Genomic DNA, 15,000 nt, shown 5'->3' on the forward strand with positions numbered 1-15,000 from the left:
GATTCGTGTGTGGCAAGTATTAATATGAAGAACAGAGAAAGACAGAACCCCAGAGAAACACAGAACCCCCTCTTCTCCACCCTAGGTGTCTCTGGTCTTCGGGTCGAGGGAAGGTGACGTATGTGTCCTACAGGCCCGGCATCGCCCGCAGAGCAGGGTCACACATGGTGGACGTGCTTGCGTGATCCTCGCTGGTGTGTTAAATCGGGTCCTTTTATTTTTTTCCCTTTTTTAGAGTTGGCTTACTTTGCAGAACTGTTAATCCTAATACACAGCGACGGAATCATTTGTGAAGATTAACAATGAGAAGGAAATCTGATAAGGTTTTGGAGGAAACTGGAAATGGAAAGAAAAAAAAAACAAATTTTTTCTACGCTTTCTTGGTAACAGCAGCGGAGATGACCTCAGCGTGTTTCCCCTGAAGGTAAGCCTTAAAGGACTCCGACCAGAACCGGCGAGAGGTGAAGGGCAGATTACAACGCAAACACAAGCGTCGGCCCCTGAGCCGTTACAGCGCGTGTATCGTTATGAAATGAGGATTATCCACCTTCATTCATTCTGCCGGGATTACATAGCGATGCAGGGTCGTCCGTGTGGGCGGAGCCCGGCCATGCGTTTCCCCCAAGCCCCGCCCCCCACGGCCTCGCTGCAGATGGCCGCTGGGATTTTCCGCTGTTAATCCCTCTCCACGGTCAGGCATTACAGCCGCACATCCCCATCCCCCCCCTCGCCCCCCCCCAGCCTCAGATGGTGATGAGTTCTTGCAGACACTGAGAGGGAGGGAACAAGCCTCATACCTGGCTCAGGTGCACCTGAACCTCCCCACCACATTCACACACCCGGATACACAAGAGCCACACACACACACACACACACACACACATGCAGGCAGAGACAGGAGCCACAGCCAAAGCAAGGCCTTGAACCCGGGGCCCTGCCCTGTGAAACAGCGCAACAATGTTGCATTGAATTGAGTAACAAGCCTCTGCTAAGTGCATGTGATGTAATGTAATGTAACAAAAGGTTCCATGATGCACCCTGAGTAAGTACTGCATAAAACATATCATAAAAATAACATAAGAAAGTATTATTATTATATAAAACTTCTTAGGGCATAAGTCAGTCAACTACACATTGCAGATATTTTAAGGCTTCATACACACTAAATATGTAGCCACAGACACCAGAACAAATGAGGGGACCACATTGCTGGACACAGGGGATCCGTTACAGACAGGATCCATTATACACAGAAGAACCATTACAGAGTAACTGTTACACAGAGAGGATCCATCACGCACAGAGTAACCGTTACGTACAGAGGAACCATTACAGACTAACTGTTACACAGAGAGGATCCATTACACCCAGAGGAAGCATTACCCACAGAGGAACCATTCAAAAGCTCCCCCATCCCAAGGACGACAGGCTGAAAGGTTATGCAATCGTCATGCACAGTAAAAGCTTCAACTACAGAGGAGCTATCCCACCCCCAACACACACACACACACACACACACACACACACACACACAGTGTCAAGCGGATTAACCCTTCGGCTCCTCCCACCGGCTCACTGTGTGATCTGAGAGGCCTCGCGTGCGTTTCCCTCTCGGTAAATCCGCTCTTCCTGTCCTACTGGCAGGAGCCTACCGGGGAAACTGAGCTGCCAAGGGCCTGTGAGGCTGTGAGGGCCTGAGGACTCAGAGACACCTCAGCACAGCACTACCGGACAGCCAGTGCAGGCACACTAACATCTACCCTGACACCCCAGGGCGCGTCAGCTAGAGGCAGCTACTGCATCACGCGCTACTGACCTGCACTCTCAGGACGGCCGACCGACACGTCCACGGCCATGGCAAACGCACTCCCACACTGAGGAGGCAGGAGCAGCCGATCCGGCTCAGCCAGCCAGCAGCTTTACTGAGCAGCTACTCACCGAGCCGGCCAATCAGGGAGCGAGAGGGGGGAGGGGCCTGCGAACCCGCTGGTCCCGCTTACACACAGAGTTCATCAGCAGCTCGATAATCTGTCCCAGCTAATCACCGCTCTCATCCGCTGTGCCCAGTCTGATAAACACAGTGAGGGCCAGCAAAAGCACCCCACTTCACTAATGCCAAAGGACGCCTCCTCGAAACCCCCTTAGGGTGTTTAATTAAAACCTAACATCTCCTCTGCTGCCAGAAAACAAAATAAAAAAAAGTCAGATGACAATCAGCATTAGGTGCACTGCACAGAAGGCCATCCCACACTCAAAGCCCACCAGACTTGAAAGCACATTTTAGTTAAATTTACTGCAAGTTCCTCACTGAGGGAAGTGCTGCTCCTTCCTCCTGCTCTGTGTCTTCATCCCTAAGCGCTTTCTTAATTGCTTACAGACACAATCTGAGTTATTGTTTTCTTTTTCACAGCTTCTGCTAAAGGCTCTCCTTAGAACAAATACCAGAAAATGCTAATTTAAAGCAATTTCCACAGGTCCCCACTTCAACTAAACGTTTCCCCATTACTTACAAGAGAAGATAATCTTTCTGTGATTACCACCAAAACCCAGGTTGCCTAGCAACGCACAATTAAGGAATATGCTTTCAGACCAGCTTTGCGGGCTGTCCATTAACAGATGAAATTACGGAAGCAACTAATGTCAGCCACATGCAAATGGCTTTGTTGTGCCGGAGGAATGTTTAAGTTGAGGATATCGGCGCGGGTGACCTTGCGGATGCAGATTTGCTGCGGATTTGGAAGCGCAGCGCAGGGCAGAGGAAGCTTTGCAGGCTCTTTGCAGGCCTCTTCACAGGCGTTCGCGCCGTGTCTGATATCACGCTCTCACGCTGGGAAGGGGCAAATATTGTTTAATTAAATTCACTCCCTTCATCCAGAGTGCAGCACTTCAGCCCATTAGAGTCCAGCTGGATCCACAATGCGGAGACCCTGGTGAGCCAGAGTGCGTCCGGGTTCAGACACACTTGTAACTGCAGCAGTGAGGGAGACATAACCCTGAGCTTCTCATTATTACAGCCTCCAATTATCAGGAAAAAAACTGCATTTTAAAACCACAGAAAACATGTCAGCACCTCAACAGGACCATCTAGTACGTTCCGAGTATACAGCAACCTGTTACAGGACAATTTCTCATTGAGAAGCCCAGCCAGATACCAAACCAATTTCTCTTTTTTTCTTTTATATCATAATTTAAGGGAAAAGGCCATTTGAGGCTGATGGTGTTAGGATATTTACACTATACTTGTCAGGACTGGAGTAGCTCTATGCAGTTTTATATTAACTGCCTGTGTCCTTCTGAAGAATTCCTTGTTGGCTGAAATTTTAACAAAAAATGTTTAGATAAAACCAAGAAGGAGGGAACCCTTAACAGCATCTCGTCCAGAGGGGAACGTGTCCCAAAGAGCCCAGCAGCTCACAGGCCTCTGAAGACCACAGTGCAGTGGAGCATTCCTGTCTGCAGCAGTGGTGATGTAATGGTGGTGTCACTGTGAGTGACAGCAGGTCTCCACTGCAGCCATCGGACTAGCAGGTAGAGTACTGAATCACCACGACAACCGTGACCAAGTTACAGAGGTAACACCTCCCTAAATCCCAAAATCTATTTTCCAAAGACTGCAACAGACAGCTTGTCCTTAAAGAGCACTGCGTGCCCAAAGAGCGGAGGGTAATCTCGGCCCGGTGATCACAGAAACCTACTCCTTCAGTACTTACTCAGCTGTACGCCCCCTCTCCAAGCATCAAACCTGTCACATCCAGCAAATTAGGACATAAAGTAAAGTCTCTGCCACAAGGCTGAACCACCTGCAACAGGCAAGGAGTCCAAAAGCCACACAGTGCTTTAAGTGTGGAAGAGAAGCCAGACATTAGCCTTCCAGCAGCCTGTTCTGGAGGATGAAAACCACACAGAAGAATGTGTATGATGTTGAAACTGCTCAAAAGTCACTGGTGAAGAAACCCACAGTTCATGTCCTCTGATTTACAAATTAGTTACCTGAAATTCTTATGCAAAATAACTGACTGATAGTGACACTGAATGATATTCTTCTCACAGGTTTACACACACGCAAACACTGAGCAAAGTCTAAATTCTCTGAAAAAACATGTACTGAATGTATAAAATAACTGTAAGGACTACAATTGATATTTGAAAGGCAGAAATATTCAGTTAAAAGGACACAAAAGAATATGGTGGTAAATCTGATAAGTCAAGGTCAATCTGCCATTAAAGCTGTTCAAAAGTTCACAAAAGAACGAACTCAGCCAGGCTGCTGGATAATAGTTTTGTTCTATATACGCATATGTACATACAAGGGTTTATGTGGAAGCAGCTTTGGACGTTACTACTAATACTTTTCACATTACTACATTAGAATTATGCACATTTCTATGTACATAATTATGTGTCTATGCAGATCTCTTTCTGATAACAGCAGCATGTAAAATACACTAAAACAGTGTGTAATGATAAAGCATTATAATATGCCATGAGAAATAAATTTATGTTGCCTTCTCCTCTGTGAAACTGATCTGAAAAAGCCTGTTGGCTTCACCCATGTAGAGGGACACACGTGAGGGGGAATATGAGATGTATCCAGCGGCAGGGAAGCACTCACTCAACACACACGGAGGCTAGGAGTGAGGAAGAGGAGCAGTGAGGAAGAGGAGGAGGGACGAAGGTGAGCTTTACTTGAGTCAGGTGACGCCATAGTGGAGACGATGACAGGCGGGCCGGTGCGGCGGCTCAGCTTCTGGTTGGCGATGTTCTGGGCCTGGTGGGCGGGGCCGCCAGGCAGCAGGGCGTTTTCGGCCTGAGGCCCCGACTTGCGCATCAGCTGGGGGCTGGGGTGGGGGCTGTGCAGGGGGGACATGGGGGGCAGGCTGGGGGCCCTCTTCATCAGCTCCATGGGCACGGTGTAGTTGGTGGAGTAGGCCTTGGGCGCCATGGCGTTGATGGGCAGCGGGGTCTGCTGCTGTGCCAGGCCAGGTGTGGCAGCGGGGTGGCCCGCGTACGCCGACATGGGCCGGGCCTGCACCATCGGGGCTCCGTACCCCCCCGGGCTGCCGGGGAACCCCACGGGGGAGCGCATGCCAGGGTAGGTGGCAGTTTCCAGCAGGTGCTGAGAGGGAGCGCTGTTGGGCCTCCTGCCCATGACCTCGCCCATGCGGGGGGGCATGGTCTGCAGGCCGCTGGGGGGCTGCTGCAGGAGGCCGGGGTCGAGGGCCGGCTGCTGCAGGTACAGGTCGTTGCGGTGGCTGAAGCTGTTGGACCGGGGGCGGGCGGGGAGGGGCGGCTCGGCCGGGCGTCTGAGCCCCTGTGTCAGGCGGGACAGCACCCGCGCCTGGCCCAGGTTGGGCGCCACCGAGCGCACATCGTTCTCCTCCATGACGGCCAGCATGGCGGGGGAGTCGAAGCCCTGCTGGAGGAGGGAGGTGATGCTGCTCTCCGACAGGCCCTCCCCGCGAAGCAGCGCCAGGAACTCGGGGTCCGCAGTGCTCTTCGGGTCCGGTGGGGGGGGCGGGGGCACGGCTGAGGCTGCAGGGGGCGCTGGAGGGGGCGCTGCCACCGGCACGGGGGCCGCCGCGGGGGGGAGGTGCGGGGGAGGCGCGGTAGAGCCGGGCGTGGCGACGGGGACTCCCGCAGAGGCGCCGGGGTCGTAGCTGGGCTCGTAGGACAGCTTCTGCACAGGCACCGGGGCGTAGGCGGAGGGACTCTCCTGCCGCGGCAGCATCCCACGTGGGGCCGTCCCGTCCAGCCCCTGCGGCGCCGGGTCCACCACCAGGCAGGTGGCCGTGGGCTGACGGGGGTCCAGGGGCCGGCCGTTCACGTCGTTGTAGAGGGGGCGGGGGAGGGGGGGTGGCTCAGCGGCATAGCGTGGGACAGGGGGGTCGGCCGCGTAGCGACCCGGTGAGATGTCCCTGAGGGGGAGGCGCTGGCCGTCCGGCAGCATCTTCGGGGGAGGGGGCTCCCTGTAGACACGGCTCATCTCGTGGGCGGGGGGAGGGGGGGCAGGGGTGGGAGCGGGGGCCGGCGGGACCGGTCTGCCCTGCGCTGCGTCCCACGGGGGCCGGCCGCCCGCCATCCCATAATGAGGAGCAGACCTGCTGAGCGGGTGCTGCTCTCCCCTGTAAAAGCCGCGCGGGTCTTCAGGGGGGCGGGGGGCCAGCGCAGGGTCATGGTAGTAATCCTGGGGGGGCAGGGGGCTCCTGGCCGCCAGCACCTGCCTGTCGTAGTGGCTGTTGAGCTCGGGGACGGAGCTCTTCCTCATGGCGCGCTGCTCGTGCCTGTCCGTGTAGCCCTGGCTGTACAGCGAGTCCTGGTAGGAGTAGGGCTCCCGTTTGAGCTCCGGGTCGGGGGGACGCGCTCCGGGGGGCGGTTCGTACCAGCCTCCGCCGTCGCCCCCGTACGTCAGCGAGTTCCTGCGGCCCGCAATCCTGGCGTGCTGCTCGTAGCTGCCTTCCCCGTCCCACTGTCCCTCATTCCCCCCCAGCGCGTCCCAGCTCTGGGATCGCCCGAGACCCGACTGCTTGCAGGAAACAAGCATTGGAGAGAAAAAAGAAGAGAGCTTTAAAGAGAAAAAAGGCAGGGTGTTTTCTTTCAAGTCTTCAGTTACACTTACATCAAAAGAACAGGAGGGGGGGGGGGGATGATGCAGCGTGAGGTATCCTTTCACCTGATCTCCAGCTGTAATTTTTTTTCCTCCCTTGAGGTTGTGCTATCAAGTGGCTCCCGGTTAGCAGGCAATCCTTGAATAATTAATCTCGGGAAATATTAGCAGGCGGTGAGGAAGGAAACAGGACACCACACACACTCACACACAAACGCACCTTGTCAAGCCAGCCTTACTACTCCATAGTGGCCCGAGCGGTGGGACGGCTGCTTACGCGAGCTTTCCGATGAGTACAGAAGGGAGGAAAAACGGAAAAGAAAGGAAGCCGGGGGGGCAGGGGAGGGGTCTGCGCTAATCCACAGGGTTTATCCTTTCCTACGCTGGGACATTTTACTCGCTCTTGCAATTGCAATGAAGGATTAGTCTAAATAAACCCTGCTTAATGCCACCGCACCCCCCCACCCCCTGTGACATCACTGAGCCGGACTCTGTCTCCTAATTCCGGCTGATAGTAGCCTCACCTGCCCCCACCCCCCACCCCCCATGCAATGCACGCGCATGTTTACCTGCGACGTGTGCCAGCATCATCGATCAGCGAGAGGAATCTTGCTGTTTATTAGGCCGGGATGCTTTACGTGCTGGAGGGAGTCAGGCAGCCCCTGACATTAATACACACGGTCAGAGCCATGTGGTGCTGCAGAGCATCAAATCCACTCTGATTGAATGTTAATCCACAGACTGCACTAAGAGCGGCCAAGCCACGCAACTCTGATGCATCGAGATGCTACAACCTCTTCATCCGTCCCTCTCTCCCTCTCTCTCCCACGGTAACTCTCTCATTCTCTCCAACCCTCTCTGTTTCTCTCTGTATGCAAGCAGAATTGTTCAAAGTGTACCAAATAACATTTAACAACTGCAGCAAAATGTTAATGAATTCATACACTTATGGGAACAAAATGCGATGAAAACAAACACAACTTCCTCTCTTTATCTGTATTTCACCATCACCCTCATCCAACTATCAGTAACTATGTCAGTATATATTTGTACACTAACCATCGTACATATTGATGCTGAGCGTTTTTGTTAATGGAACTCAAAGAAAAAAAAAAACACTTTTGGTATAAACCCCTTTTGTCCCCAATAGATCCAGTCCATGTGCTGTCACTAAAACGCTCCTCCCAAATCCTCCCTGATCCCCCGAAAGGCACTGACTGTGCTGTAATCCGGAGTTTTACAAACTCACGAGACCCCTCTGATGAATGCACGGAGGGGGGGGAGAGACAGGAGAAACCCCAGCAGTCCCCCCCTCCCCCACAGCCTGAAACAGGGGGCCCCGTGGGGCGGGCGGGGCGCACAGCCTGGCCGACACCCGATCGCCCTCAGAGCGTGTTCACCCTCACTAATTCAGGAGGACAGATGTGGAGCTGGCAGGACAGCACCATCTCATCAAGGTCTCGCTGGGCTGCGCCCGGGGCCGGCCCCGCTCATGTGTCCCTCGCTACCGAGAAACGACACGTCACCCAAACCGCACCTGCCTCACACCTGTGACGACTGGCCCCACGCACCTCCCCCCAACTGCACCCACGTCACACCTGTGACGACTGGCCCCACGCACCCCCCCCCAACTGCACCCACGTCACACCTGTGACGACTGGCCCCACGCACCTCCCCCCAACTGCACCCACGTCACACCTGTGACGACTGGCCCCACGCACCTCCCCCCAACTGCACCCACGTCACACCTGTGACGACTGGCCCCACGCACCCCCCCCCCAGCGTTAAAAACAGAACGGACAGCGGGTCTCAGAAAGCTCCCATCCGCACAGCACTGATGCATTAGGGCTGGGTGAAAGAGGAGAGGAGATTATTACACCAAGTGGATTTTGTTTTTTTCCAGCATTTAATTTAGGGATGTTTTTTCACCTCCCTGTAAAATTTTAAGGATATTACACTTGATGGTGCGCAAGAGAGAGAGAAAGAGAGAGAGAGAGCAAAGATCGAGAAAGAGCAAGATCATGACAGCTAAGGGCATTAACCTACAAATGAGAGCAACAGTTTCTCATTTCATTTTTAAGATTAAAGAGTGTGAAAATAAAATTACATTTTCCAACAGCCTTCAGGTAGGTTAACAGCCAGAGCACAGAGACGCTGCAGACCCTGCGTCGGCTCCAGCACTGCAGGTAATGCGCATTACCGCATTAATAACCAGGAGACTCCAACATCGCAAATTTAACCGTGCACAGGCGCTGGCAACTAACAAACCTTACAGTGCAGACCAACATGATGCAGCACCAGCACTGGCAGTGTGCAAGCAGAGAACTCCAAGCACATCCTTTCAGAGCAGTGTGAGGATGCTACACTGTAAGCTAAAGGTCAGGCTGCTGTCTGCAGAGCGGCCAATACGAGGTGTCCTGTGGTACGCAGTGCTGTGCTGTGGTGTGCTGTGGTGCTCTGTGGTGTGCTGTGGTGCTCTGTGGTACGCTGTGGTGAGCTGTGGTGTCCTGTGGTACGCAGTGCTGTGCTGTGGTGTGCTGTGGTGCTCTGTGGTGCGCTGTGGTGCGCTGTGGTGCGCTGTGGTACGCTGTGGTGAGCTGTGGTGCGCTGTGGTGCGCTGTGGTACGCTGTGGTGCGCTGTGGTGAGCTGTGGTGAGCTGTGGTGAGCTGTGGTGAGCTGTGGTGAGCTGTGGTGTGCTGTGGTGCTCTGTGGTGCGCTGTGGTGCGCTGTGGTACGCTGTGGTATGCTGTGGTGTGCTGTGCTGTGGTGCACTGTGGTACGCTGTGGTGAGCTGTGCTGTGCTGTGGTACGCTGTGGTGAGCTGTGCTGTGCTGTGGTACGCTGTGGTGCACTGTGGTACGCTGTGGTGAGCTGTGGTGAGCTGTGCTGTGCTGTGGTATGCTGTGGTGCGCTGTGGTGAGCTGTGGTACGCTGTGGTGCACTGTGGTACGCTGTGGTGAGCTGTGGTGAGCTGTGCTGTGCTGTGGTGCGCTGTGGTGCACTGTGGTACGCTGTGCTGTGCTGTGGTACGCAGGCCCTATAGGAATCACCCTGCAGAGCCCATCAGCTGGGAAACCCAGCCTGGCAGGCAGCAGCCCCTCGCAAGCAGCAGCCCCTGGCAGCACCTTGCAGGCCACAGTACGGGCACCACTGAGCGCCGCTATTCAGCAATTTCCTTGTTCCCATCCCCCTCCCTCCCTTCCTTGCTGGCCACGTACGGCACCAGATTACACCCCCCCATGCCCGATAACATTAATCCCAGAGACCAGCGGCAGGAGGGAGAATTGGAAAGCAACGTGCTGAGGACTTTTTCCTGACCTTAAAATGGCAAACGGAGTGGAGAGCTGATGAGAGAGCAGAGGGCAGGGGCCGGGGGGGGAGGCGGGGGGGGGGGGGTCTCAGCGCCTGGCCGTGCGATAGAAACGCCATCACTGCGGTGGAGAGAGGGGTCAGAAGGCCAGAGGCTGGGAAGGGTCTATCAGCTGCTCAGAAAACAGGACTCCACACGGGAGACGCCATACAGCAAGTCACTGATCAAACCAGAAACCTTTGGCATGCAAGCCTTGCTCATATCACTGGTTATTTCTGCCTTGTCTGTGTGTGCGTGTGGGCACTCCTGTTTGTGCATTTGAGTGTGCACAAATCTGTGTGTGCGTGCTTGTGTTAATGTGTGCATCTGTGGGAGTGCATGCGTGTGTATACATGTGCATCTGTGTGTGTGTGTGTGTGTGTATATGTGGATTTCAGATTTCAGGTTCTGTTCCCCAGTGGGGTGCTGCTGTTGTACCCTGGAGCCAGGCACTTAACCTGAATGGCTGAACATATCCAGCTGTATAAATAGATAGCATGTGATGATGTGGGTTATGCAAGTGGCCTCGGATAAAGCAATAAACAAATGTATTTATGTAAATAAATTATGCGATGCAGCTCGCAGGAGCAACAGGGGGAGAGGGGCCTTCTGTTCCCCTCCCCGCGGGGACCCTCCACCAGGCCTCCGAATCAAAGCGCCCTTTCCTCCTTCCTCTTAGCAGTTTAGCTCCTCTAAGGACACGCCCCTCTCTGCAGCAGTGCATGCTGGGTATGAAAGAGACCACAGAATGAGTGCATTTGTTTGGCAGCGTTTTCAAACCCACTCTGACCTGCAGCACCTACAAAGACACAAAGGGGGCCTCAACGTGAGCCTGCTGACAGCTCCGCTCTTACCCGAGTTTAGAGAAGTGTTGCATTACTGACATTTACAACAGCCCACTGCTACCAGCCCTAACTGGGAAACGCTGAGGAAGTTTCAGAAATTGCATTCAAACAGAAATTACGCTCTGTGTGTCACAGAATAGGTATATAGAGTCAGGGTGAGGTAAGAAGCATAGTTCTCACTAACTGCAAGTAAATTTAACGAGAATGACTTTTGCTAATGTTCACAGCTGGAAATGAATTCCCCATTTATTTCCTTGGTGATCTGCCCTACGGAACATCAAGACTATGACAAATAAAACTACGCATCTCCTCGCCCATCACCCATGTGTGACGTTATTATCGTCACTGCTTTCATGACATACGGCTTACAAAAAGGAAGTGTTTTCCAGGGTTACTGACAATCGTGGGAATGTGAAATTCACCCCTGTAAACCAAATTTATGTATCAGGAAATGGAGCATGAGGATCATAACACCATCTGTCCTTGCAAACAACAAAGAGTGACAACGAGCTGAATGACGCCCCCCCCGCCCCGCCCGGTGCATTTGGCCACTTGAGGTGAGCGGGGAGGCCATGCATCCTCTCAGTGCCTGAGGTCAGTGTGATCGCGTGCGACGCACAGAGTCAGCCAGTGCCACCACTCTCAGGCACAAGGACACTATGCCACGGTGCCCACAAACCAAGCAGCTGCACGAACAATTCAATTTCAACATTACAACAACAGAACATTTCAACGGCACTTTTTTAATAATCAAAAGGCAGACAGGTGATACGAGCAGAACCCGGTCGGCTGGTGCGGCGGCATGAGCCGCCTTGCCGGGTTATTATTCAGCAGGGCGTCCTTGGCTGCGCTTTCAGCCTGTGTGTTTGTCAGCTGTAAAATGCACTATTAATCAGCGTGGCTCATCTCTCCAAGGCTACCGGCAGAGATAACTACTTTTAATAAGCCCCCACATCGCATGGCATTCACAGCCTCTCCCTGCCAAAATATTAATAAAACATTTCAGGCCCGCCTTTGCAGGGCGCAAGATGGGAGGAACAAAGAGAGCCCGGGCATGAGATTTCCCCGCTGCTGAGAGATCAGATTCTCCACCGATACACGCTGCTCTTCACCTCCGACATGCGACACATGAACGGCATTCTGTAATGTTCTATTACATTCCAAAGGACGCCTGGCAGCACTTGTATCAGAAACGCTGTCCTATGAATAAATAAAGGCGTCTGAATGCAAATCCGAGCCGCGCCGGTAAAGATCAGTGCATCTACATTCACCCGCGCGGTTCCCAGGCTCGTCCACATTCACCGCCACATCTTCCCATCTGTATGGTGCGCATCGATTTACATCCCAAAAACCACATCTGACAAATGCACAGACAGTGCGCTGAATTAGACGGGCGGGGAGAAATGCTGTGGGAGTGATTCGACAGAGGATTCCATTAATCCTGCCCTTTTTTAGGCCGAGGAGTGCCACTGGCAGAACTTGGCAGGCTGTTCTGAATGAGTGCGTTCACTCCAGCCTGATTTAGATAGTGTGGGCTACAGAACTAGTCAGTCATTAAACTTTCATAGGGTTTGATAAATTAGACCATGACTGGGAACTTGGAAATTCAAGTCAATTCCAGTTATTGTACAGTATATTAAAGTTTTAACAAGTCCCCAGGCTGTATTTTACAGAGCCTGAGAAGAGGGAGGCAGCTCTCTCTCTACTCCTGAGTACCTAAAAACCCACATCTGCAGCGGGACGGTCAGAGCCTGTACCCCCTCTCTGCCCTCTCACGCCCTCCCCCCACTTCCCAGCATCCTCTGCTTTCCCATGAACCCCTGACCAGCTTCAAACCGCTGCTCAACGCGCCTTCGCAGTCACCTCAGATCTAGGAATTGTGAAAAAAAATCTGCCGTTTTCAACTCCAAGAAACCATCAACTAAAGCAAGTCCAAATTCGATGGCGTGTTTTTCTGGTATTCCAGTCTCTCAGTCTGGCCTTGCTGCCAATCCTGCGCTGGGTCTGTGCGCCGTCACGGCCTCCAAACACATTTTTTCCACTTATTAAAGGCTGCGGCGGGTTGCTTCTCCGTCCGCAGCAGCGTGTCCGATAAACGGCTCCGAGCTCTGCGCCCCCATAAAGCCGGCCTGGCGGGGCCGGGTGCTGGCGGGGCCGGGTGCTGGCGGGGCCGGGTGCTGGCGGGGTCTGGGTGCTGGCGGGCGTGGACGCTGGCGGGCGTGGGTGCCGGCGGGGTCTGGGTGCTGGCGGGCGTGGACGCTGGCGGGCGTGGGTGCTGGCGGGGCCGGGTGCTGGCGGGCGTGGACGCTGGCGGGTGTGGACGCTGGCGGGCGTGGACGCTGGCGGGCGTGGACGCTGGCGGGCGTGGGCGCTGGCGGGGTCTGGGTGCTGGCGGGCGTGGACGCTGGCGGGCGTGGACGCTGGCGGGGTCTGGGTTCTGGCGGGCGTGGACGCTGGCGGGCGTGGACGCTGGCGGGGTCTGGGTTCTGACGGGGCCGGAGCAGCACAGACTGCAGCTCGTAAGCGGGGCTGTTTAGATGACTTCATGCGAGGACCGGATGCCAAGACAGGGAGTGACCGAGGCCTCTGCCTGCACCCAAACGCAAGGGCACACAGCCCCACCCCCCCCGAAACCTGCTCTACCTGAGGCTCACACTCTCGCCCCCGACACCTCCTCAAAACAGCCCCCTCAGCAGAAACGGGAGGGGCGTTCGGTCCTGGAGCGGGCTGAGGCTCGCAGGGACACAGATGGACTAGACAGAAGGGAGAGGCGACACTGTCATATCGCTCGGAGAGGAGGGGGAGAGCGCGGCGCACCCACAGCCGCTGCAGCTGAGGTTCAGAGCGGCTGGTGTCGCAGCTCCCAACAGACAGACAGACAGACACACAGACAGACAGACAGACAGATGGACGGAACAGGATCACCGGGGCGACGACGAGCCTCGCTGCCGTATCTGAGCAAAAACGTGGGACATGCACTGAACCTCACTTCCCAGAAATCTGCAGCTCTATGCCTCGCACACGAGTGGCAGCTGATAGGGGGCGAGGAGAAACAGGCGCAGAAGGCGCGGGGGTGTTTCCCCACCCCCGACTCCACCCCTGACCCCGCCCCGACTCCGCGCACAGCAAGGCCACACGGCGCAGGTCTCCGGAGCGCAGCTGTGTGCACTGACCTCAGCGCGTTACCAAACCCACTGCAGAATGCAGCGTGCTAACCCATCATCCCTGCACCTGCTTGGGAGGTGGGGGGGGGGCCTACGTGCCGGGACGTCCGCTGCCTGGGTGCCACGGTGCCTTCGTTCAGCTTCAGACCGATGTCCTTCTGAGTCTCCACACGCCGGCCATTATCATCTGACATCATCATGCTTCATACGCGGCTCATTTTTCAGGTCCCACACCACATTACACAGGCAATAAATACCCCACTAATACACAGACGCACATACTGAAGAATTCATGCCAGCAGGTTTAGTGCTCAAATATGCATTGCTATTCAGCACAATCATTTCACTTCCCAGGCAGCCATTGGATGAGGCAGTTTCACGGTTATCCGCAGACAGAAAAATGGCAGCCGCTATGCTGACGGGAAGATGACAAAAGCCCAATTACGAGAGACCATTTCAAAGCATTAATCCAGCCACACCTTAAAGGACTGCTTACTTTCCATTTATGCACACCGACAATCTGAGCAAAACGCAGAATAACTGATCCTTGAGGAGGGAGACAGTATGCATAACTGCACCTCCGCCGAAACCCAATCGAGTTCCGACTCCCTCCTTTTCAGATGCGCTCAGATGCAATCAATGCAGTCAGCCAGCCAATAGGGTCTACTGACACTGCAAAACTGTACCATCCAAATGTCATTTAGGCTCAGGCTTTGATGTAATGTACTGCACCAAGAGGCAGTGAGCAGGGCTGGCCCGCACCATGCCGTGTGTTGGGTAACCTTAAATAAATATAAATCCATTTTAAAGCACACACTGGCCTTTCTCTGAGCCTTTCTCTGAGCTCCTCAAATGGATTCCATGCATCGACTTGATATTTTTTATTTCAGTCATGTGTGGTAAAACTGCTGTGTGTGCTACCCCTCTAAAGACAGGTTTTGTTTTGAAAGGAAGAAATTTCAGTCACGTGACAAAGAAATAACACTGACAGAATCTTGTTCTGCTTGGTTTGGCAATGCATATTAACATGGCCGTCA

At 54.2% G+C, this 15,000-nt stretch overlaps 1 protein-coding gene across 1 annotated transcript in view; it reads right to left on the reverse strand.

Annotated features, from left to right (window-relative positions):
- LOC118790261 overlaps window positions 1–6,541 on the reverse strand; it is a 39,673-nt gene extending 33,132 nt beyond the window's left edge. Inside the window, exon 1 of the mRNA XM_036547165.1 lies at window positions 4,687–6,541. Coding sequence (XP_036403058.1) covers window positions 4,687–6,541 — 1,855 coding nt within the window. The remainder of the gene's footprint in view (window positions 1–4,686) is intronic.
- Between the last annotated feature and the right edge of the window lie 8,459 nt (window positions 6,542–15,000).

Source organism: Megalops cyprinoides, chromosome 15, assembly GCF_013368585.1.
Source record: "Megalops cyprinoides isolate fMegCyp1 chromosome 15, fMegCyp1.pri, whole genome shotgun sequence".
NCBI classification, from domain to species: Eukaryota; Metazoa; Chordata; class Actinopteri; order Elopiformes; family Megalopidae; genus Megalops; species Megalops cyprinoides.